Here is a 25,323-nt window from a genome sequence, read left to right as displayed (position 1 = left end):
ATATTTAGTAATGCTGCGATCACATTTTTTGTTGGTTGTGGGGCTTGAACTCGGGGCCTGAGTGCTGCCTCTGAGCACTTTTCCACAAAACTAGAGCTCTACCACTTCGGGCCACAGCACCACTTCCACTTTACTGGGAGTTAATTGGAGATGAGTCTCCCAGACTTTCCTACCCAGGCTGGCTTTGAACTATAATCCTCAGCCTCCTGAGTAGCTAGATTTACAAGCATGAGCCACCAAAGCCTGGCTGAAACTAACATTTTCTTAGGCTCTACTTATTTTTTTAAGCCCAAGAAATATTTATTAATCATTTGGCCATATTTGGATAAGTGCAACAGATCCAAAATGTGGGGCAGGAACCCAGGCACTTAGAGATGTGGGTGTCATATGTATAAAATAGCAAAAGATTGAATGTGGCTACCTCCATCAGATTTTTAGTAGACGGCATGAAGGACCTCATAAAATATGACTGAGGGTAATTTTGCAGTTCACCTACATAATAAATTTAGAGGATATTTTACTCCTAAAATTTGAGACTGACAAAAAAACACAAACACACACATTCCCAAAGGTCTTATAAATTTATTTCTTCACAATTGGAACAATAAATTTATTACTGTGAACTAAATTTAATCTTAACATGCAATAGCAAAGAAACTGCATTTTCAGACTGATGGCATGGTTCAACTGGTAGAGTGCCTGGCTATCCAGCATATAGCCCTGAGTTCAATCCCTAGTACCAACCAAAAGAAATTCCAGAAATTATACTTTTCAATGATTTGTCCTTTACAATTACTACAGTCTTCAATGATGATCAGAATAATAGTGGCAATATATCATTTAGGTGACTAAGTTAAAAGAGGATTCCAGGGTTCAAAGAATACTTTATTAATGGTACTGCTTCCCTTTTAGCTATTTATGTGACAAATGTCACCTGTCAGTTTCTGCTTCCCACAGCTCATCAATTGCAAATCCTATGTATCTTAATAATATGATACATGTCCCCCACTGTGAGATCTAAGGCATTCCCATCTGGGCTACAACAATACATTCAATTTTACTGTTTTCTGTACCACAGCACTATCCTTTTCATAATGCATGCAATATACTATTGGCTCCTCGAATCTCCTTGAAGTCTTGCTGAAATTTTTGGGAAGAGGGACTCCTCAGAATATACCAAATAAACCCCAAACTATAAATGAAAGCATAACACTGAAACCATTCTACAATATAGGCTCAATGTAACTATCCAATCTTTTCTCTCCACACAGGCTTTAAATATTACATTCTAGATACATTAATTGATCACCTCTGCCTATCTATTCTCTCTGTCTAATATGTCCCTTTCCCCTTTAGAGCTACCCTTTCAATCCATCAAGCACATATAAATTGGAATTAACCATCCTGTTCCCTTGTTTCAAAAACATTTTCATTTGAATTATTGAAGCATTTAGCACAATCTTGATGTATATCAGATTTCTTTATGTATGCATTTGTCTAATGACTAGGCTGTAAGTTCTCTGTATATAATACTATGTGTATCAGTGGACCTGATCAATATCACATTCTCAATAAATACAGACCAACTAAATACTGGAGTAAATATTAAAAGAGATCCTTATTATCTTTTTATCCTGAGAGTAATGTCATCAGATTATTGGCATTGAAATGGCTTCTGATTAAATTGAGGATTGGTAGAAATCAAAGCTAAAACAATGTCTCACCTACTAATAAATGGCTCGATACTCTGGCCTTTCAGAGGTTCCATGTTCATTGGCATAGGTTTTGGGGTGGAGAGCCAGTAAGAGTAGTCATTTCTTGAAGCAAAATTGCAAACATTATTGATATTGCAGAACATGAAAGGCATGGTACTGAATCGACGAAGGCAGCTGCCAGCAGTTCCTAAGAAGAAATGGCATTAAAAGATAAAACTTTATTATTTTTTGTGCCAGTCCTGGGGCTTGAACTCAGAGCCTAGGTGCTGTCTCTGAGCCTTTTTGCTCAAGGCTAGCATTCTACCACTCAAGCCACAGCTCCACTATTAACTTTTTGGTGGTTAATTGGAGATAAGTGGCTCATGAACGCCAAATAGCTTAAAAGCACAATTCTCACATCTCAGCTAGGATTAAAGGCATGAACCACTACACCTATCCTTAGTTTCTTCTAAAATAATAATAAAATAAACTTTCAAAAAGAAAAGCCAGGTGGTAATTGCTAACATCTGTAATCCTAGCTACTTAGGAAGCTGAGATCTGATGATCACAGTTCTATATTAACATGCTTGAGGGCTGGGAAGGTGGCTCAGTGGTAGAACGCTTGCCTTGTATGCATGAGGCCCTGGGTTCGATTCCTCAGCAACACATAAGCAAAAAGAAAAAAGCCGGAAGTGGCGCTGTGGCTCAAGTGGTAGAGTGCTAGCCTTGAGCTGAAGAGGGACAGTGCCCAGGCCCAGAGTTCAGGCCCCACGACCGGACCCAAAAATAAATAAATAAACAAATAAACATGCTTCATATGGTTTTCAATTTGGATGTTTCAAAAGGATATTGATACATCAGCATATAAAGAACTCAAAAAATTAAACACAAAGAGAAAAAACAATACAATTAATATGATCTGGTAGACAGTTCCCAAAGAATAAATACAAATGGCCAATAAATACAAGAAGACATGCTAGATATGCTTAGCTGTCAGTGAAATGTAAATAGAATTATATTGAGATTCCACCTCACCTAGATGACTATCATCAAGAAAACAACAAATGCTAAATGATGCAAGATGAGGGGATAGGAAATTTACATAATGCTGTTGGGAATATAAATTAGTGCCACCACTATGGAAATTAGAATGCAGAAAAATGTAACTACCACATCACCCTGTGTTATACCACTTCTGGATATGGAACAGAAGGAGTCAAAGTGAGCGTACACAATAACCACCACAGCCAATGGATAAAAGCAATCTATATGCCTATCAATGAATAAATGTATATTAGAAATTTCACATATACACTCAACGAAATTTTATTAAATCATAGAACAGAACAAAATCATCATATCTTTTGTTGGGAAATGGATGGAACTAGAGCCATGCTCATAAATATTATATGTTTTCAAATCTCATATAAAGAATCTAGACTTTTTAAGACATGAAAGGAGAAGGAGGTCTATTTTAGGAGAAGGGAGAGATAGCAAGAAAGAGGGTTCAAGAGAAGGTTATGAGGTGAAAATGATCAAGGTACATAGTATGTAGGTATAAAAACATCATAGCAAAATAGTATTTTGTACAATTAACATAGGCCAACAAAAGAATAGAGTAAGTACACTTTAGACATGGTTACTCTAGAATCCAACAGAAATTTCAAAACAAACCAAAATGCACAGGAAAAAATAAGATGCCAATAATCTCACCCAAATCTTGGCCGTGGGCTCTTTTGTTTCCTTGCACATACAAGAGAGAAAAGCCTTCATAGATCTGGATCGTTCCATGTGGGCATTGTGGTGCATCTGTTGTCTGGCTGTGACGTGTGATGAGGAATCCATGGGCAACAGAAGAACTTCCAGGGGGACCTGGAGGACCTTGCAGTCCATCTGGCCCTGGGGGACCATCCAAACCCCGGGAACCTATTTCCATGAAATCATCAGTATACAAGATTAAGTAAGCTCTGAGCCACTATTATGGCTATAGACAAAACATAATGATCTCATTTGATGAGATAATTTATTCAATGTTTACAGTCTTATTAAAGGCTTTGTCAAATATCATGGGTTTAGAAACAATGGTCCCCTGCTCTCAAAGTGATTAAAATGTATATGTTTTCTTCTGGCATTGCCTGAAGACATTAAACACTGGGGAGGCCATAAATTATCAAATCTTTTACTATAATACTAAAGGACTCTGAACCCCATGATCAATGTTCAGCCTGCTGTTTGTTCATCAATGGGAAAGAAAGATATGGTTTCTGTCAGTCTGCCAGCTGCAGTACTGAAAATAAATGTTCCTTTAACTCTACATGTGAAAGCATTCTCAAATACACCTATTGTTTACAAAATAGACAAGCATCCTTAAGACTTTTCAAAATGTTTATTTTAATCTATCACTGGTTTTCTTCCCTGTATAGTATCTTGATTTGAGCTCAATTAAAAGTATGTATGTATAACTTTAATTTTTAAGAACCTTCATAGCTATGCCTGCCTGATTAAGGTGACACTAACTTCTTTCTTCGCTAGAAACACAAAATTAATGAATTGGCAGATTATTGGCTTTAGGAAGGCCATATGGATCTCTACTTTGCCTTGTTGCTCCTGATATTTATTGCTGGTACAGACTTTTTATATTTTTATAATTTAGACTTTATATTATCTAGAGTTGACAACATGTATGAACAATCTACTGAGTTAATGATTTATCATAATTTATGAATCACAAGTTAATTTGTTTTTATCCAAGTTGAATTAATTTTTTAAGTTGACTATACATGGAAACTTATTTATGTTTTGAAGTACTAAGTTTAAACTCAGAACCTTGTGCTTGCTATGCAGGCACTACTTGAGTCACACCTCCAGCCCATTTTGTGCTGATTATTTTTGAGATACTATCTCATCTTTTCCCCAGGCCAGCCTGGATCATATGCTTACTGTTTACACTTCCTGCCATATCTGGATGACAGCAACTCTTTTGTTGTTAAGAGTCTTGAATTTTTTTTTTTGCAGGAACTAGCCTCAAAGCCCAATCCTCCCAATCACTGGCTCCTAAATAATTAGGCTTACGGGTATGATTTTAACTGGTCTGGGTCAGGGGAAATTTAGTAGATGCCAGACTCAAAAACATTATCAAAAGTATCTATCTATTCATGAATGTCTGTATATTAATATCATCTCAACAGAAATTACCATATACCTTACAAAATTCTCTGGATATCACTTAGTTTTTAAAATTTACAGTTATTTTACTCTACCATGGAATAATTCTCAGGTATTCAAGGGATATGTCAATGATGTACGAAAATGAGGTGTACAGACTGGGGATGTGACTCAGTGGTAGAGTGCTTGCCTGAAATGTACATAACCTTGTGTTCAAGCCCCAGCTCTGCAATAAAGAGGAAGAATGAGGAGGAAAAGGAAGCAAAATATGAAAGATAAAAAAAGAAAAAAACTACTCAAACACATAATTATAGTGAGTACTTTAGAGAAAAAGCTGGGCTTCCCAGTATTCTACAGACACACAAAAAATACATTTGTAAATTGTCTTATAGTAGAAAGTTTCTTTGGCTCTGCCTTTAAAAAAATCTAGCTCCAGATTCAACAGCCAGCTGTACATAATATTCAGAGGAAGATAACGCAGTGGAGGCCTTGAATGGAGGCCTATATCCAAAGTCCTCTCAGACTTAAAAGACCACCATTGCTAACGTAAAGTTAACTTTTCCTCCCTCCCTCCCTCCCTCCCTCCTTCCCTCCCTCCTTCCCTCCCTCCCTCTCTCTCTCTCTTTCTTTCTCTCTCTCTCTTTCTTTCTTTCTTTCTTTCTTTCTTTCTTTCTTTCTTTCTTTCTTTCTTTCTTTCTTTCTTTCTGTTGTTGTTGTCGGTCATGGGGCTTGAAGTGTGGGCCTAGGCGCTGTCCCTGAGTTCTTCAGCTCAAGGCAAATCGCTCTACCACTTGAGCCACAGCGCCACTTCCAGTTTTCTGGTGGTTTATTGGAGATAAGAGTCTCAAGGCCTTTCCTGCCCTAGCTGATATTGATCCCTGGATCTCAGCCTCCTGAATAGCTAGGATTACACTGGCACCCAGCAAGGTTAACTTTCTTACCGGGCTGTCCTGGCACACCTGGGTCTCCTTTGCGCCCTCCAGCACCATCAAAACCAGGGAGTCCATTACGTCCAGGATTTCCTGGTGGGCCAGTAGCACCTACAGGCAAAGAAATATGGTTTTTATGCATTTTTATTGTTGCTATAAACGTGATATACATTTATACATCAGATAAAGAGTACAATTCTTTTTGAACAATGTCAGAACTTCCCTTGGTCTCTCCCAGTTTTTCCCTCCTATCCCCACCAACAAGTTGTATAGTTCATTTTCTAGTGAGTATTGCTGCTGTCTTTGTTCTCCCTTTGTCTCTCCATTTCTGTGAGCCCTTACCCTCCTAAAGACAGATAAATGAACAAAGAAGACAAAAGGGAAAGAAAACAAAAACAGCAACAAAGGGGGAAAAACTCATTTCTATTTCTTGGAGTTTATTTCTTATTTATTTTATTTTATTTATTTTTATTTATTTATTTTTTTGGTAGGTCGTGGGGCTTGAACTCTGGGCCTAAGCACTGTCCCTCAGTTCTTCAGCTCAAGGTGAGCGCTCTACCACTTGAGCTACAGCACCACTTCCGGTTTTCTGGTGGTTTATTGGAGATAGGAGTCTCATGGTCTTTCCTGCCCGGGCTGGCTTTGAACTGCGATCCTCAGATCTCAGCCTCCTGAGTAGCTAGGATTACAGGCGTGAGCCACCAGCGCCCGGCTTCTTGGAGTTTATTTCAATGAATATTATTTTAGCATTCACACTCATTGAAACCAAAGAAGAAATGAGGTTTTCAAATATGGGTAGATTAAGTTCACATGGAGCTAGATCTAGGAGACTTAAGGTTTCTAAAACAATGAATTCAAAATCCAGTTTTGTCTTAAAACCATCTAAATGAAGGGATTGTTCAGATCCAGGACAAAAGAAGTAGACAGGATTTAGCTTATGATGTACAAGACACTATGTCAAAAAACAAACTACAATTTAGGCGGGGGTGGGGGTTGGGGTTGGGGGCGGGGGAGTATAGTTGTGGAGATAGGAGGGAAGGGATGGTAGGGGAAAAACAAAGGAGGAGGCAACAATGTTTAATAAGAAATGCACTCATTACCTTGCTCATGTAATTGTAACCCCTCTGCAGTATTTACACAATAAAAAACTTATTTAAAAAATTACAATATAAAAAAATTTCACTTGCTTTGGGGAAAATTCCTCAATATGGCTGCTATATTCTATTTACCTTGCAAACCAGACAGGAAGGCAGGTTTTAACTTTTGTTATCTATCCCATTATAGATAGGGTTGTTACTGATAGGTACACTTAATTTTTGGAAAGACTGCTACCCACTTGGTAACAGGGGGAAAGACTGAATTTTATCCTAGCTTTAATTTATTTTGTAATCAATGTTGGCTACAAACATACAGTCAGTCAAAAAACTGAGTAAACAATAGTTTAAAAGTCAAAGAGGATTTGAGGATATATCTCACTAGTGAAGTGTTTGCATAGTATGCACAAGGTCCCGGGTTCAATTCTATGCTCAATTTCCAGAGGATCAGACTGTAATAGAGAAAGTACTAGATCTTTTAAAAAACGTTTACTTTATGTATTTATTTATGTATGTACTATCTTTAAGTAGTTGTACAAAGGAATTGCCATTTAACAAAGCATTTTATGAATACAATGCATCTCAATCAATAAAAGTCCTTTCAACATTCTCTCTCCATTCCTTACGCATCCCTTCTCTCCCTTTTCTTAATTTTGTAGGCTATACATTGAGTTCTCCACTGCATTCTCCCCCTTTTCCTCTCCATTCCTCTATGCTTTTCCCTTTGCCCCACCCCTACTACACCCCTTCCACATACCTACTTTCTGGTATTTATTGTGTTGATCTTTGATTTTGCCCTTCTACAAAATTACAGTAATTTCTCCCTTGTATCTATCATATTTCAGTTATAAATCTTTATACATTTTCATACCACCCAATGTAATTACTTGTAAGTTTATGAGATAAACCTAGCTTTCACATACAAGGGTAAACATGCATCCTTTGTCTCTTTAGGCCTGACTTACTTCTCTTAAAATGCATATCCCTTTCACTATAGTTCTAACATTAGCATAATCATTTAAATAAGAATAGGCAGATGAGCTTCAAAAATGTGTAAGAGCCTATAAAAATTGGGATACGAAAAAACAACATTTTCTAGTAAAAAGAAATGAGCTAAAGTGGCATAGTATTTGACTCGTTGCTGTGACTATGGTCAGAGACAAACTGACATGCAAAAGGAGAAACACAGAACATATTCTCAAGTAGACAGGCCTTAGGAGATGATCTACAGAGGTACCTGGTAAACCTTGAGGGCCCGGTAATCCTGGTGGACCTTTTAACCCGGGTGGACCAGGAACCCCTGGAGGACCAGCATCTCCTTTGATTATAATACTCTGTCCTGAAGGACCAGGTAACCCAGGAGGACCTAAAAGACAGAACACACAAATGTGAATTTGAGGAGGAAAAATGCCAGAAGAAACAGTCTAAAGTGATCTGAAGTCAGAAGAAAAGAGCTGTTATGGGAGAAACATATCCAATAGAAATCTGATTGGGAAAACTACTATTATCTCACCCAGATGAATGAAAAATAAGTAAGATTCTTAGGATAAATGGAAAAAATTAGAAATATCCTATCTATTTTGAAGCCATGCACATTACTCAGTTATCAGAAGTCCTATTTCATTATTAAGCTAGGACAATAGTGTTGGGGAAGACAATCCTCTTCTCTAAAAAAATCCATCTCAATTCAGACACTATTTGCAACTGTTAATCAGCATAACATGAGTAGGGGAATTCATCAAATACCTTCTTACAGAAAACCTCTATAAGCCTCAGTTAGGAAAAAGAAATAGTTGAACATAAAAAATATACCAACATAAGGCTTGTGATCTGTTTGAATATGGGATATTTATATAAAAAATAAAAATCTCAGGCTCTGCATCTATCTTAAAATGTAAAATTCTGATATCAATATGACATTAACAAAATAGAAAGTTTAAGAGATTAGAAATTGTTATTTAGACTATGATGGTTTTGGGTAAAAGAATGAAATCTCAAATTCTTTAATGTGTCTATGTATCAGGTATAACTAACTTCAGGAATAATTCTTACCTGGTGGGCCAGTAAGTCCTGGTTCACCCTCAAGACCAGCTGAACCAGGTATTCCAATAGGTCCTTTCATGCCTGCAAAAAGGGTATCCACAAAGGGTATCCACAATTGCACAGCAAAGCAATGGGCCATAGAATTTACTCAAAACAAATCAGAAAATGGGTATCTTGTCATAAAGGAGTTTCAATAAAGAGAAACTTCAAAACATCCCTTTATATACCTGGGAATCCTGGAACACCAGGGAGTCCAGGATCTCCTTTCATTCCATTGAGACCTGGTCGGCCAGGGTTACCCTGAATTTAAAAAATCATCATTGTTAGAAAAAATGGGGAGAGAAAACAGTAAAGGTACTGCATAGTGGTTAACAGCACTGTATTTCCACTTCTAGCATTAAAATCCCAACTTTGCCTCATGTTATGTTACACGAATTAGGTTAATTAATTTTTTGATCTATAGTTGTTTCACCTCTAACATGCAGAAAATAATTTTACATCTATTTCATGGAGTGGTGGTAAGGATTAAATGACATGGTATATACTAAACGGTATGTAGTAAATGTTTAGAAAACAGTTTGGCATGATGCGTGTATTAAATAAGCAGTAGCCAAAGACTTTTTTCACTGTAGGTCTGAGGTACTTGCATTAGACTTACATATATAGAAACAATAAAATTACAAGACTTAGCAAATATATTGTAAGGCCTGTTAATTGGTTTGAGAGCCACAAAAAGTACAGAAAGCAAAAGAATGAAAAAATAGCTCTAGAATAAATCTAAAGGAAGAATATAGACTGGCAAGATCATTTAAGAGGCTATTGTACTAGTCCAAATGTGGAACAATGAAGCTTTTCATAGTAAGAATAAAAGTGGGGTAAGGTAAGAATGTCAAAATATAAGAAAGTAGTTGAAAAAAAGGATACTGGAAGCATGTCAGAAAATTACAGGATTCACTTTAAGAGGGCTATGAAATCTGCAATGTGAACATCAGAAATAGCGATGGCTTAAAAATTCAAAAATCACTGGAAAAATGAGAAATCATGAGTCTGTACTGGTAATGAGTATGTGCATAAATAGGAAAGAAGGCAGGATTCTTGCTTATAGTAGGGCTGACTGGTACATGTGGAAGTAGTGTTTGAGATGCAAAGTGATTTTGCCATGTTCAGAGTAGGAGTTGGCTGAGGCAAAAATCACTGATGAATGTCAAACTGAAGGGGAAAATCTGATGATGAGCATATATTTGTATGGTCTTAAGGTGCCTTCTCACAGTTTTGCTTATGAATTGCAAAGGGAAAATAGCAACTATATAGGGGAGAAACTAGACAATAACTTCATTGGGTTATCAAATTAAAATCATAAGTGAAGAGGCATATGGATATCACAGGTCTCTTACATATTACTTTGAGGAGGATATAATATCACTCATGTATTATTCCAGCTGAGACTGTATAACCTGAATCTAAATATGAAGAAGCATCAGACAAACAGGCTATTCTACTTTTAAAATGGGCAAGGCTACATTTAAAAAAATATATCAAGGTCATGAAAGAAAAAAAGGCTTAGGAACCCCTTTGGATTTGTGGAGATCCAAAAATGATTTGGTCTATCCTGAACCAGAAGAATAAATGCTTAAACATTTTACTATGGCCAGTTAGCACAATTGGAATATGAAAGATAGAAATTAAAGTATTAAGTCTTCATTAAACTTTATGAAATAGATAGCTATATTGTAGTTATATAAGATTGTATCTTTAGGGCTGGGAAGGTGGCTCAGTGGTAGAGCGCTTGCCTTGCATGCCTGAGGCCCTGGGTTCAAATCCTCAGCACCACATAGGCAGAAAGAAAAAATCCGGAAGTGGTGCTGTGGCTCAAGTGGTAGAGCGCTAGCCTTGAGCTGAAGAGCTGAGGGACAGTGCCCAGTCCCAGAGTTCAGGCCCCACAACCGGACTTAAAAAAAACAAAAAAACAAAACAACAAAACAAAACAACAAAACAAAAAAGATTGTATCTTTAGTCTTAGAAAATATGTATTGAGTACTAAATGGCAAAGAGTCAAGAAGCAAATTATTCTCATATGTTTCAATATATATGCACATGTTGTTGTACACATGTAAATGCACCCGTACAGAAAGAGCACAAATGAAGAAAATATATCAATCAATAATTGTGAATGCAAAAATACACGAAGAAGAATGAGGCAAGGAGTGAATAGAGAATAAACATGAGATGAATACATTTTTAAATCTAAGTAACTAGAAGAAAAGTAATGCATGGGAAAAGGTTAGATACTAGAAAACATGAATAATTAGGACTTATTCCACTATAAAGCAACCTTTACAGTTAGAAGACAGCTCAAATAGTCTTAGTTGTCAAATCTACCAGCCATCTGTTTAAAGGAATGAGGCCAACTTTGAGGATCCATAAGAAGTATCTGACTATAGGCCATTCAAATTAAGGTAAAAAAGTTCATGTGTGAGTAGATAGGCTGTTAAAGACTTTATGCATATACACATGTATAGAATAATAATATATACATACATAAATATATATATAATATATATATATATAAAACAGAAACTCAAGTGTTTTTTCGCCTCAGTGACATAAAAGTATACACTGTATACAAAAGTATACAGTGGAGCTAATTTTTTATTTTTGTCAGTCGTGGGGCTTGAACTCTGGGCTTGGGCACTGTCCTTGCGCTCTTCAGCACTACTGCTTGAGCCACAGCAGCATTTCCGGTTTTCTAGTGGTTTATTAGAGATAAGAGTCACGGACTTTCCTGCCCGGGTTGGCTTTGAACGGTGATCCTCAGATCTCAGCCTCCTGAGTAGCTAGGATTACAGGCGTGAGCAACTGGTGCCTGGCTGGAACTGAATCTTGACATTAACTCTTCTCATTTCAAAGTCTAAACTATAATTACATAATTACTTCCCACAAGGTGGACAAATCTACATGCAATGTTTTGATATACATGTCTCCTTTGCATGAGTTTTCCTTCAATGAAAGTAAAGTATCTTTTGAGGAACCCTTTTGCTATAAAATATCAAAGACTTTACATTGGAACACTATAGAAAACTTGCTTTCTACTTCCTTTTTAACTTACTCCAAGCTATGCATGGAGTCTTGTCTAGTGAGTGCTAGTTAAAATGTGATAGCTAAGTATTCTCATTTTGAATGCAAACACCCACAATCCTCTTGCAAGTGCCATGCCTACTGCTATTTCTTACCGGGAGTCCTGGTGGTCCTTGATCTCCTTTCAAGCCAGGCAAGCCAGGTTGCCCAGGTGGGCCTGGGTTTCCCTTCTCTCCTTTAATACCTCCATTTCCAGGGAGACCCCGTGGACCTTCTGGACCTGGTAGACCTTATAATGCATAACAAATGATCACATTTCAGTAGAGCATAACTATCAGCCTTTTAAAATATCAAATAATTACATATTATTTGTGGACAAAATCAAAGCTATATTATCATATATAGAATTATGATGAGTTTCTTCCTAATCTAAATTGGGCTCAGCTCTTTTTGTTATTAATGCTGTTTTGTGGAATTTAAGCATTTAATCCCTTTTAGTTAACATTATGCATATTTAATTGACTAGACAGAACTATTCTCAAATTGGAGTGTGCATGCAGCAGAATCATGTGTGGATGGGGGAAGGTTGTAAAGATTCCTGGACTAGCCCCAGAATTTTGGCTACAGTAAGAATGGGGAGGCATCCAAGAATCTGCATTCTAATGTGTCCTGTAGAAACTGAATCCATTTAGTTGTCAGGACCACACTTAAAGGACAACTATGTTAAGGCAATGGTGAATTCAAGCCATTTGTCTTACTCTGGTTATAATAAAATCACTTTGAGCTGGAGGTGTAAAACTTTGCTTGCCTACAATGCACAAAGTTATGGGTTTGAGTCTCTGTATTGCAAAACATTAAATTGCTATACTTGTAAGAAGTTACATTTTTATCCAGTATATATTTCTATGCAATTGTTTTGTGGTGCTGGAAAATCAAACCAGGGACTGGCTCAATACATCCTACTATGCAATTCAGGTATTTAAGTCAGATAACCTTAATTTTTTGAGACATGAGATTTATATATATATATATATATATATATATACATATACATATATATGTATATATATATATATATATATATATATATAGTAAAGATACTGTACAGAGGGATTACAGTTACATGACAAGGTAATGAGTACATTTCCTATCGAACATTGTTAATTCCTCCTTTGTTTTTCCCCTGTCATCCCTTCCTTTGCCACCTCCCAACTCCTTCCTCACCCCACCCCTGACATGGAGGTTTTTTAAAGTGTGAGAAATTTATCGTTTCAACGAGTACTTTAAAACCTTTGTGTGCGTGTGTTTGTGTGTGTGTGTGTGCCTGTGTGAACATTCCTGATTCTTTTTGCTCAAGAATAATGCTCTACAATTTAATTCACAAATCTACTTCCAGGGTGTTTTTTTTGAGGGGGGGTAGTAAATGAGAAAGTCTCACAGACTTTCCTGCTGGAACTGGTTTTGAACCATGGTCCTCAGCTCTCATCATCCTGAGGAGCTAGGATTACAAGGATGAGCCACTGATGTCCAACTAACACATACTTTTTAAAATGTTTTCATGGACTGTGGCTGTGATTCAGTGGTATAGTATGTGCCTTCCATACATGAAGCCCTGAGTTTAATTACTAGTACCACATGAAAAGTTTGTATAGTTTGTGCATTATAAATCTTTTAAGAAAAAATAAACATTCTGCATATCTTATTAAAAAATGAGATAATTTAAGATGGAATTTTGCTCAGCTATGTTTTTAACCTGTCAGGTCCATTAAGCAAACTGGTGGTCTTATCATTGTGCCAGACTTGTCAGGAGGTAGAAAATAGGTTCTACTTGTTTGCATAGTGTTTAATGATGGTGGCTGATACTAAATAGTACTGCTTTAAGAAAACAATGACAAATACCTAAATAATGAACAGTTAATAGCTACCACATATATTTTCTCTCCAGTACTCTTAGGAGTTTTTTAAAACTAATTTCAACAAAAATGAAAACAATGGGTATTATTTTTTAAGAAACTATCAGAGGTACATGAATTTATAACACTGAGGTCCCATTTATATATGGACAAAGGGTCACCATTTTGATCTGAGATTAAATTCAGACTTTAGTTCTCCTTCCAAATTCTTAGGACTCTTAATCATTGGCTACATAATAACAAGGCAGAATACTGAGTGATTAATAGCACTGGACCCTGGAGTTACAAAGCTGAGTTTGAATTAGCTATTTGACCCTAAGAAGATCATTCCTCCCTTTGGCTTCAAGTTCTTTTTATGAAACAGAAACAAGAATAACATCTACTTTACTAGACTGTCGAAAGAACAAAATGAAATAGCATAAATAAATTACTTGACATAGTGCCTAGCACTCAGTAAGAACTGTGAATGTTTTGTTATTTTTATATTTATTTTTTATATTAAAATATAAACCTTTTTTTAAAACATTTTAGGTGTTTTCTGTGATTTCATTATGTAACACTACTTTATCTGCTACACCACAATAAAAAATTCATGATAGTATAGAAATCATTTTTACCTCTAAACAATTTATTCCTATAATCACTTTAGCCCTTCCCAGTAATAAACAAAGTATTTGGATACTTGTTACTTAAAAAATGCTGAAACAAGGATACAGGTTGACCCACTGTAACAATGAGGTGTACAAGACACTATGTTGAAAACAAACTTTACAACTTGTGGGGGGGAGGAGCTGGGGGAAAGGAGTTGGTGAGGAAGGGATGGTAGGGGGAAAACAAAGAAAGGGGTAAAAATGCTTGGTAGGAAATGTACTTATTATCTCACTCATGTAACTGTGACCCCTCTGTACACTATCTTTACAATAAAAATATATTTAATAAAAAACAACAAAACAAAACTACAATGGCTTGGTTCAAATATACTACATAGAATTTTCTAAACAAACTTACTAGTTTGTGTGATTTAGGGAAGAAATCAGGTAGCAAATTAGCTTATTAAGAGAAAAATGAGTTATCACTGAACCAACCTGACAAGGTAAAATCTACGATGGGAAGAAAGAAACTTTTGACTACCATCTTCTGCATTTTAAAATTAACAGAACATTGTATCATTTGAAGGTAAAAAAGACTGCTCCTTTTGCAATTAAAAGAAAATACTTGGAATTTTACATTTAATTCAGACCTGCTGCTTAGAGTACTTCAAACTTAAACTAATGAGATGCTAATTGCATGAGATATATTTGTTTTCTTTTTTTAATACTTTTTATTGTAAAAATACTGTACAGAGGGGTTACAGTTACATGAGTAAGGTAATGAGTGCATTTCCTATGGAGCATTGTCGCCTCCTCCTTTGTTTTTCCCCTACCATCCCTTCCTTCCCACCTCCACAACTACAACTCCCTCCCCGTCCCCCCCCACAACCTCCCACTCCCACTGAAGTTGTAAAGTTCGTTTTCATATTTGTTTTATTTTAACAGTACTGAATAGTTTTCTTCTTGTATTATTGAAAAGAGCCATAAACACAGAGCTGAAGGCAATATGATGCAACAATTTTTTAAAAATCTATGTAGAGATTATAAATAAACCAGCTTCATGCCTAAAAACATGTATTACTGACATCTAGAAGGTAAATATATGTGTATATACATTTAAAATTCAGTATGTTTTTATGTAGGATTAGCTATTATAGAGTCAACCTAATAATTATTCCAAGCTCAGATACAAACAATTCACATTACCTTCACCAAAGTGGTAAAACCAAAGTAGCTGGTATTTGAGAATAGCCATACTATTAATGACTTCTGAGATAGCAAAATAAAGTACATTTCTCTTATCACATGTAAAAAGCATTAAAACAAAAACAGGAACTGACCAGTGAAGAGTCTAACCTTGAAAACCTGGGAAGATCAGATTCACCAAAGCCCAAAGATCGATGTTATCAGTGTCAGACATCACACAGTACAAAATAAGATTGAGTTAGAAGTGGTTCACATTATACCACAAGTTAAACAATAATCTTCTTTGCCAGCATTACTTATACCTATGGCATAATCAGCATGCAAACATAACCATACAGGAGTATAAAGAGCCAAATCTTTTTCAAATAGGAAATATTCTAGAGAATAATATGATTTTAACTAATCTAGAAAATGGAAAACTGTACTGAAGGTATCATGTTCATGTTGCTACTGTGTTTTTTCAAAAGTTAGCTTCTCAAAACATTGAAGTTGGTAAGCTAGTACTATTTCATTGATAGCCTCCACTTAACAAAGGAGTAATTTTGGATAAATGTTTTAGGTCCATCTTGGCTTTTGCCATCCTTTAATAAAAACTGAAAGTAACAATTTCTTTATATAGTCAAACTGATACAAAGTAAGAATAGTTAACTTTAAAATCCTCACTTGCAAAAAACAAAAGAAACAAAGAAAAATCTAAAACATGAGTATAAACCTATCCCATAAAGCCATGTTCTGATTTTTTTTTAAATAATTCATCAGGAGACTACCTTCTGTATATAAATATCTGCATAAGTACTTCAAGAGAAAAAGCCATTGTATATTTGAATACTGATGAAACTGAAATTCAAGATTCAAAATTTCAAAATATATGAAGACTATCAGTGAAGAAGTACTTTAAATTATTTTGGCATGCAATATCCTACCCAAAACCACAGAAAACATTATAATTTATTATTATTATTATTATTAAGCACACATCTTACTTCAAGTTATTCACTATTTAGAGGATCATTAAATAAAAAGATTTAAAAGCCTATAAATAGAACATTTCTTGGTTAGTATTAAATGACTATAAACAATTTTTTTTAAAAGTTTTGCTATGATTTTTAAACATTGGACATTAGCAGAGAGAATAAATTGCACTAAAGAACTATGACTCAGGACTGAGAAGAACTATGATTTTATACTTGGCTCTGATAATTAATAGCTAGCTGTGCATTACAATCTCTTAGAGCATAATAGGAAAACAGTGTTACCTATCCTAACCTTTCTCATGTGACTGATTCATAATGAAAATCAAATTTTAAGATATAGACCTAATGCAGAGTACAAACCACTTACGGAAAGGCCAAAAAGAGAAAGAATCAAATCTTCCCTTCAAGAAGTTTACAGTAATTACTTGATGAAAGAAATGGTGGCATGTCATTTATACATATGAAACATTATTGTTGCTGATAAAAAATACAACTTTTCAAGTTAATTTGAAATTTAGATGTATGTATGTATGTATAAAGATTCCATAAGGAATTCCATTGGAAGATGTTGGCCAATAACAAATAGGAGGATGGAGAAAGAGAGACTAATAATAGTGAGTTCTTCTGATTTAAATATAATATATTTATGTGTGAAATAACATGGTGAACTTCTTGGCACAATATGAACTAAAACCCTGATGATGGGAAAGTAGTAGGACTGTTGTAGAGCAGGGAGGACAGCAAGGGATGAGGAGAACAAATGGAAAGGGTACATCATTGATATATTTTTTACGTGTAGATGAAAATAGGAAAATGAAACTTGAAATTTTTCTCAGAGGGAAGAAAGAAGAGGTTGATGATGGGAGATGGTAACATTGGTCAGGGTGCATTGTTTGCTTGTGGAGTCTCAAAACTAGTACAACTAATGTAAGAAAAAACACTCATTTTTATTATCTTAATTGCACTAAGGAACTTCAGTTCAACATGTCAATGTTTCTGTATAATTCATCTTGACCAGTGTCCCCTTTCCATCATTCTCCCTGCTTCCCATGATCCCAGTCCCACATGTCCCTTTACATTTCCTAGTTTCATTTTCACAAATGCATATTGCATACATACTATGCCCCTATTTGTTTTTGTTTTTGTTTTTTTGGGGTCCGGTCGTGGGGCCTGAACTCTGGGCCTGGGCGCTGTCCCTCAGCTCTTCAGCTCAAGTCTAGCACTCTACCATTTGAGCCACAGCGCCACTTCCGGCTTTTTTTTTCTTTTTGCTTATGTGGTGCTGAGGAATCGAATCCAGGGCCTCATGCATGCAAGGCAAGTGCTCTACCACTGAGCCACCTTCCCAGCCCCATATGCCCCTATTTGTATAAATTGTTTCTAGGTTGTATTCAGCAACCTAACTGAAGATCACAGTTAGAACATGCATATTTAGTTCAATAAATTAGACTTCCTATCTAACATAATTTAAAGCTTGAATAGATTTGTTAGAGAAGGGCTAGTAATGAGAACTCTTAGAAAGATATCTAATTGAAATACAACATTTTAATATGAGCCAGCACCAAGGGAAACTTTGGATCACATCATAGCAAAACTTTTAAGACTTTAATTTCTAATGGCTGTATTTTAATGATTTATATGCCAAGTCAATTTTGATGTGGCATTCTGTAATTCATTGTTTTTCAAATCACTAGCAAAGTTTAACTGCGAACCAAAACAAAAGAAAAACCTTGGTTCCTGTATGTGGATGGTAATTACTAAAGATAAGCTGATGAGTCAACTGTTATATTTTGAACCTAGTGTCCTCTTAAGGTTGTATTCTTCAAAGTTTATAAAGAAAACCAGAGATTGACTTCCTTTTCTTTGGGGGGGGGTCCGATCGTGGGGCCTGGGCACTGTCCCTCAGCTCTTCAGCTCAAGGCTAGCGCTCTACCACTTGAGCCATAGCGCCACTTCTGGCTTTTTTCTTTTTACTTATGTGGTGCTGAGGAATCGAACCCAGGGCCTCAGGCATGCAAGGCAAGCGCTCTACCACTGAGCCACCTTCCCAGCCCACAGAGATTGACTTTCAATAACAATTTACAACGTATTTTGTGAAAGAGAAATGGTTAAATTGGTTTTAAAGTAAGGTGTCTACTTTTCTTTTTCTTCTTAAAATATGAACTAGTTCCTCACAAAATAAGTATGAAAAGATATCTCCCAGATAAGTCTAGTCTAGCAGTGATCAAGGCAACAGCATTCTATGCAGGGCAGAATTTAAAATTACTTTCAACCATCTCCTCTTCATCTTAGTAATAGTTAAATCACATGTACTGTCTTAATCTGCTTGATATTCATTTAGGAAAAATGGAAGAAACCATTATAAGTAGTTGGTGAGGGTTTGAGATAGCAGAAAACAAGAAACAAAATGTAAGACCTAGTTAGTTATGGTAGGAGTCTACTAAAATGATAGAAGTTATGCTGCATTAATTTATCATATTCATAATTAGGATAAGAAACTAGATTATATGGATCAAGTATGATATAGACTTCATGGAAAGATGATAGGGAGCTACTCTAATAAAGACATTAAATGAGCACCAGAAACTCTTAAGTCCATCTCAATTATCTCAGTACTTAACAACACTATCTTGAATGAACTTCTTAACCACTTTGGGTGTCAGTTTTCATGTGACAAAGACTCTCTCCTTGATTTAGTTTTAGACCAGCACCGCTGAAGCCTGTTCTCTACTAAATCTTATCCTTGGCCCTGCATTTGGACTACCAAGCCTAGTTACAGCAAGAACACTACTAAATCATTTTAGGAAACTTCAGCTTCAAATGCTTCCAACCATCAATCACCTTCTCGATCCCACTCTTCATGTCTAAGTATTTGGTCTGCTGTTAACAAGAATCTTCCTGGCTTTGAAGCCCCTTCTTAGTAATTTTATTCACTGACCTTCTCATTCTGTTCTTTGGCATTAAGTCTCTATGAGTCTTTGTTGTATTTGAATTGAGCTCAGTTACTCCACTACTGCAATAACATCGCTTCTTTTGCAACTGTCTTGAATATAATCTATCTTGCCATCTGCAGATGGCAAATGCCCAGTGAGTAATTTCTTTTTCATATTTGTAAAGCTTAGGTCCCTTCTAGATCTGTCATTCCATAATTCAATGAAAGAAAGTGTGTAGGGGGTGTAAAAATTAGGTAAGACTTCCTAAAATCATGTGAAACTATGAATTTTTAATTAATAATGAAAATTGTTCTCTAGAAAGTTGAAAAGGACTATTTCTCATGAATTCAGATACTTATGACTCTGTTTACTTATGATAGTATGTACATTTTACTTTGAATTGGAAATTTTCCATTAGGTAGTTTTTGATAATTATTCTTTGGTATGTTTGTTTACATGTATGTGTTAAAGTAAGAATTTCCAATGTGTTGGTTGACTTGATTTTCTTTCTTTCTTCCTTTTTCTCTTTCTCTTTCTTTTTAATTCTATGCCTATTAGTCTTTTATATCAATTTTATTAGAAACTATGTGACAAGGCAAAATGTGACGATGTCTGAAAAACTGTAAAAGTTGTGGCTAGTCAAGCATTACATATTTGCCGAATCTGACAGCATACACTTCAAAAATGTTCTTCTGAAGAACAATTCAATTTTGTTTTCATTAACTAATATAAAGCAAAGAGGAAAAATATATTCTACTCCAAAGAAAGATAAAAATATTTTACAAAGCTATTTAGGCTCTATGAATTTTGAACAAAAAATGACACAAATATATAAACTTTAAATTGTTACATGTTTCTTAATTAGACAATGTAGAGTCATTCCAGAAGGAACACTGGGCTGTACAAGTTCCTAATAATTTAGAGATAAGCCACCATATTAGAACTGAATTGGCATATATGCTTTTAAAATATATTCAAACACTTGAAAACATTAGGTAAGGTGTGTGTGTGTGTGTGTGTATGTATATATATATATATATATATATATGTAAATATATACATATATACGGTCACATTTGTAAATATACACAATACATAATTACACATATAAATATGTAAGAAAAGTTTCAAACTTCATGCAGTTACTACTTTGGAGTTAAGGAGCTAACCTGTAGGACCTGGATAGGGGTCAAAGTTCACCAAGGCCCAATGTCAGCATTAATAAAAAGGAAAAATATCAAAATTGTTAGGTTCATGGAGAAACTAAAGCATTACTAAATACTTTCAAGTTAAACTTTAATTCAATAACATAAAATTTTGAAAGGTTGTAACCATGCAGTTTATATAAACCAAATTATATCCACTTAGTATTAACACTGAAATTAAATCACATATGTGACATATTTTGAAAGACCAAAAATCAATTTTATAATGATCATTACATGAGCTCAGATTCGAAGAGAAGTTGGTTTTAAAACTCCATTTTGATCTGTATTTTATAAACAAATAAAAATATCAAATATTTTTCAGGTTTGTGTTCTTCTGAACACTTTTGTCATTTCTTTAAAAATATTAATTTTAAAGCATCCACGTAACTAATGCTTTATGTTGTCATATTAAAAATTAATGTTAAAAAGTAAGCTTCATTATGAGTAAGAATAGGTAAACACAGTGCTTAATATCCAAAGGATAATAATTTGGTTTATCTGAATTAATGTATGCACAACAAAGTGAGATAATTTTTTATACTACATGCAAGAGAGTTAAAATAGCTGAGTATATTTTCACTGGTTTTCTTCAATTAGTAATAAAGGCACAACCTTAAATAATATCCTCTAAGAACAGTCAAGTCAGATTAGATTAGTTTTTCAAAATAGTCTTCAGAGCCTAGTATGTGACCTCATTCAATTCAGGTTTATACAATATATCTATACAACAGATCTTACTAAAATGAACTCTAATAACTCAAGAATTTATTGTAATTCAAAATTTCATTTGAAAAGACATTTAAAAAACAAGTGATGGATATTCAAAGAATAAAAGGGCGATTGTTATGCTTCTTCAATCTTAGATTTCTCTCTTTTTAATTAACAAAAGCCATTCTTTCTATTTCCAAAAATACAAAAACTCTATATCCAGTCTCAAAAATCTATTCATAACCTATCACCAGTGATGGGCCTCAGCAATATTAATCTAGAATGAAAGTGAGCATTTCCAAATTAGTAAAATGAAATGACAGCACAGACACAAAATGAAAAGGTGAATATCAGATGCAAAATTGAGCTACTAGAGCAGTGAACACAAGACAAATGAGGTACAAATATGAGGTTGGTATGAAGAAATCAGTAGTCAATTTGATCATGCTGTGATGCTGAAGATAAGTTTGATTGCCTAGTTCCTACAGAAGATAAAATTTTTTATTGAGCCTGGTGATATCTGCTGATCATGTGATAGAACCATAGCAACCATTCTTGTATGGACCACAAGCATCTATTGGTGATTACTAAAATGATTTCTGTGATGACATGCTCCAAGTTCATAATGCAGATGACATTTTGCTACCAGGTTATCAATACAGCTTTATCTTTAATAACCAGTCTAATAAAAACACTATTTACTTCAACTTGAAGTAAATTATAAAATGCATTACTAAAACAAATATATTATAACCCATGTAATGCATGGAGCTAAGTATAAACCAAGCTATTTGTTTGTAAGAAGTTCTTATATTAAAAATTCTCGTCAGAAAGGCTGAATAACCTGCCAGCAAAATGAAATAAACGGGCTAACAAACAGACCATTCTTCTTCTACTCAGAAACATACCTGGTCTTCCTGGAGGACCTTGGGGCCCAGGGTTGCCTTTAGGACCTTCCAGAGCTGGACCAGGAGAACCAGGTGGGCCAGGGGGACCCTGCACACCAGGAAAACCCTGAAAGCCTGGTTCACCTTTTGGACCTGGAAGGCCAGGATTTCCTGGAATGCCAGGTGATCCTCCATCACCCTTTTGACCTATGATAAAGTGACATTACAGAACACATTAAATAATACTGAGTTAAAGCCTCGCATATAAGGCTAATGGGCTTAGAGACACTAATATAATTCTTTAGGGTAATTTCTGTCTCCCACTAAAATTCCAAATCCAAGTGTTATTTAAAAGACTTCCTATTAAATACATGTATCTGTTATCAGAAGTATTTATCATACAGTGTTATAAAATATATAATATTGTAAAAATATAAAAATTGTACAGTTTGCATCCTAAATGATAGAGACAATTTCTTTAAAAAATATTTTGGGTTTAATTTTGAGGCTAATGGAAGATACAGATCTTCAATGTTGCTGCATGTACCCACAGAACACTCTATCAAAGTTTATAATACCAGTCTAGACAAGCTGGTCTCAACACTTCTACACCACTTTTTTTGTGTGCCTGTCAAAGGACTTTAACTCAGGACCTGGGCACTGTCCTTGAGTTTCTTTGCTCAAGGGTAGCACTCTATCACTTGAGCCACAATAATAATTCTGGCCTTTTCTGAGTAGTTTATTGGAAATAAGAGTCTCAACAGACTTTCTTGCCCAGGCTGGCTTTGAACCTTGATCCTCAGATCTCAGTCTCCTGAATAGCTAGGATTACAGGTGTGAGCCACCAGCACTGGCTTCCAGAGCTTTTTTGGCTCAAGGCTAGTACACTACCACTTAAGTCACAACTCCACTTTGGGTTTTCTGGTGGTTAACTGGAGATAAGAGTGTCATGGCCTTTCTATCTGGTATGGCTTTGAACCTTGATCCTCAAATCTCACTCAGCCTCCTGAGTAGCTAGAAACACAGGCATGAGCCACCATTGAGCAGATTATCACATAAAACAGTAGTACATTAAAGCAACATTCTTCATGTTGGAGTCATGAGATGGTTATCAGAATTTCTAGCAGATATATTTATGGTTTGAAAAAACCTCTATAAAAAGCCAGCCATCATTTCAGAACCTTAATATGCATATATATATATATATATATATATATCTGTATTCACATTCAGCCATTATTAATTATTAAGTGCTTTGTCAAGACCTAGCAAGGGAAGGTATATTTATGTGTGTACACATCCACTCAAATAGGTAAAGTACATATAAACACAAAACTTTCTTAATTTCTTTGTTGAGACAGCATCTTGTTATATAACCCAAGCTGACCTGGAACCTATGATCTTACCTCAACATTACAAGTTTTGGGATTACAAACATGGAGCATCATGCTTAGCTCTAAGATAGAGTTTTCAAGAACATTTTAATTATTGGTACCTTTTCTACAAGATCTATTTACATTACTTTTATATTGCTTTATTGAAGGAGAAAAAGTGTTTTTTTAGCAAAATGAATTTTAAAAGATTCAGTGAACTCTATCTCTTCCTACAATTTGTCTTCTTTTTGTATCATTGCCTTAGCCTTTGTTTATGAAGCTAATTAATAATGAGATACCTACATGTAAATTTCCTTAAGTATGAATTTTAATTTATCACATTTCCTTATATTAAGTTGCTAAATAAGAATTATTCTAAGGTTTAACTCTAATTTTGAAATTTAAGGGCTTATATATGTATTATGTAATAGTGATGGAGATGAAAAATAAAGGTGCTGGCAAATATTTTCATTTTACAGATGGATTTAGCATGGTTTATTGAGGTTTACCAGAAAGTCCTGGAAGTCCAGGGGGTCCTGGGATTCCAAAGCCTGGTTGACCTGTCAGCACACAAAATAAAAACAATTTCAGACAATAATCAATGAGACACAGGCAAGTTATTTTGAGATCAATGAGCTTATTCATTGATACAATGTATATTACATAAAATATGCAGAAAATTAATTTATTTTTGGAGGGGAATGAGGACCAAACCAGCACTTGTACATACTACACAAATGTTCTGCCACTGAATTATACCCCATAATCCTGCAAGATTGATTTCTAACTAAGAATAATTTCTAACAAGATTAAAACACATATTCTATTTGTAAGGAGTGTTAAATATATCTTGATATACTTACATAGATCAAAATAAATAAATGGAATATAGATAGTTGAATAGTGAAAGATTACAGAAATCTGAAAAATATGGTCGCTTCTTAATGTGAAAAAATTGTACAAGGAATTAACCCACAGACCTATATCCATCTAATCTTCGATAAGGGAGCTAAAAAAATAGAATGGAAAGCCTCTTCAGTAAATGGTGTTGGCAAAATTGGTTAATCACTTGTAGAAAACTAAAACTACATCCTTATATATCACCCTGCACCAGAATCAACTCCAAATGGATCAAAGACCTCAGAGTTAAAACAGACACTCTGAAAATATTACAGGATGGAATAGGAGAAACCTTAGGTCTCCTAGGCACAGGCCGAAATTTTCTTAAAAGAGACACAGAAACACAACAAATCAAAGAAAGGTTGGACAAATAGGATTGCATGAAGCTGCAGAGCTTCTGCATGACAAAGGACATAGCTAGCAAGATCAATAGAGAGTGCTCGGATTGGGAGAAGATCTTCCCTAGTCATACAATGGACAAGAGTCTCATATCTGAAATATACCTGGAACTCAAACAATTAAATCCCCCAACAACAAATCCTCAATGAAACAACTGCCCAATAAATAAGTGGGCTAAAGACTTAAAGAGAAACTTCTCTGAAGAGGAAAGAAGGATGGCCAATAGACACAT

The 25,323-nt window shown here is 35.1% G+C and overlaps 1 protein-coding gene across 3 annotated transcripts in view; it reads right to left on the bottom strand.

Moving 5' to 3' along the window:
• The window catches only part of Col4a5 (collagen, type IV, alpha 5), a 206,710-nt gene that overhangs the window by 3,403 nt on the left and 177,984 nt on the right, over nt 1-25,323 (bottom strand). Inside the window, exons 40-50 of one of the 3 annotated variants that reach the window (XM_013025877.1) lie at nt 24,302-24,352; nt 22,441-22,626; nt 20,786-20,794; nt 15,860-15,868; nt 12,156-12,289; nt 9,153-9,225; nt 8,935-9,006; nt 8,120-8,248; nt 5,801-5,899; nt 3,408-3,620; nt 1,725-1,902 (exon numbers count right to left, since the gene is read on the bottom strand). In XM_013025877.1, coding sequence (XP_012881331.1) covers nt 1,725-1,902; nt 3,408-3,620; nt 5,801-5,899; nt 8,120-8,248; nt 8,935-9,006; nt 9,153-9,225; nt 12,156-12,289; nt 15,860-15,868; nt 20,786-20,794; nt 22,441-22,626; nt 24,302-24,352 — 1,153 coding nt within the window. The remainder of the gene's footprint in view (nt 1-1,724; nt 1,903-3,407; nt 3,621-5,800; nt 5,900-8,119; nt 8,249-8,934; nt 9,007-9,152; nt 9,226-12,155; nt 12,290-15,859; nt 15,869-20,785; nt 20,795-22,440; nt 22,627-24,301; nt 24,353-25,323) is intronic. The other 2 variants (XM_013025878.1, XM_013025879.1) reach the window with 2 other exon arrangements.

This window comes from Dipodomys ordii, unplaced genomic scaffold, assembly GCF_000151885.1.
Source record: "Dipodomys ordii isolate 6190 unplaced genomic scaffold, Dord_2.0 Scaffold88, whole genome shotgun sequence".
NCBI classification, from domain to species: domain Eukaryota; kingdom Metazoa; phylum Chordata; class Mammalia; order Rodentia; family Heteromyidae; genus Dipodomys; species Dipodomys ordii.
Note: the sequence above shows the minus strand (reverse complement) of the source record. Positions and strands in the feature narration are given on the sequence as shown.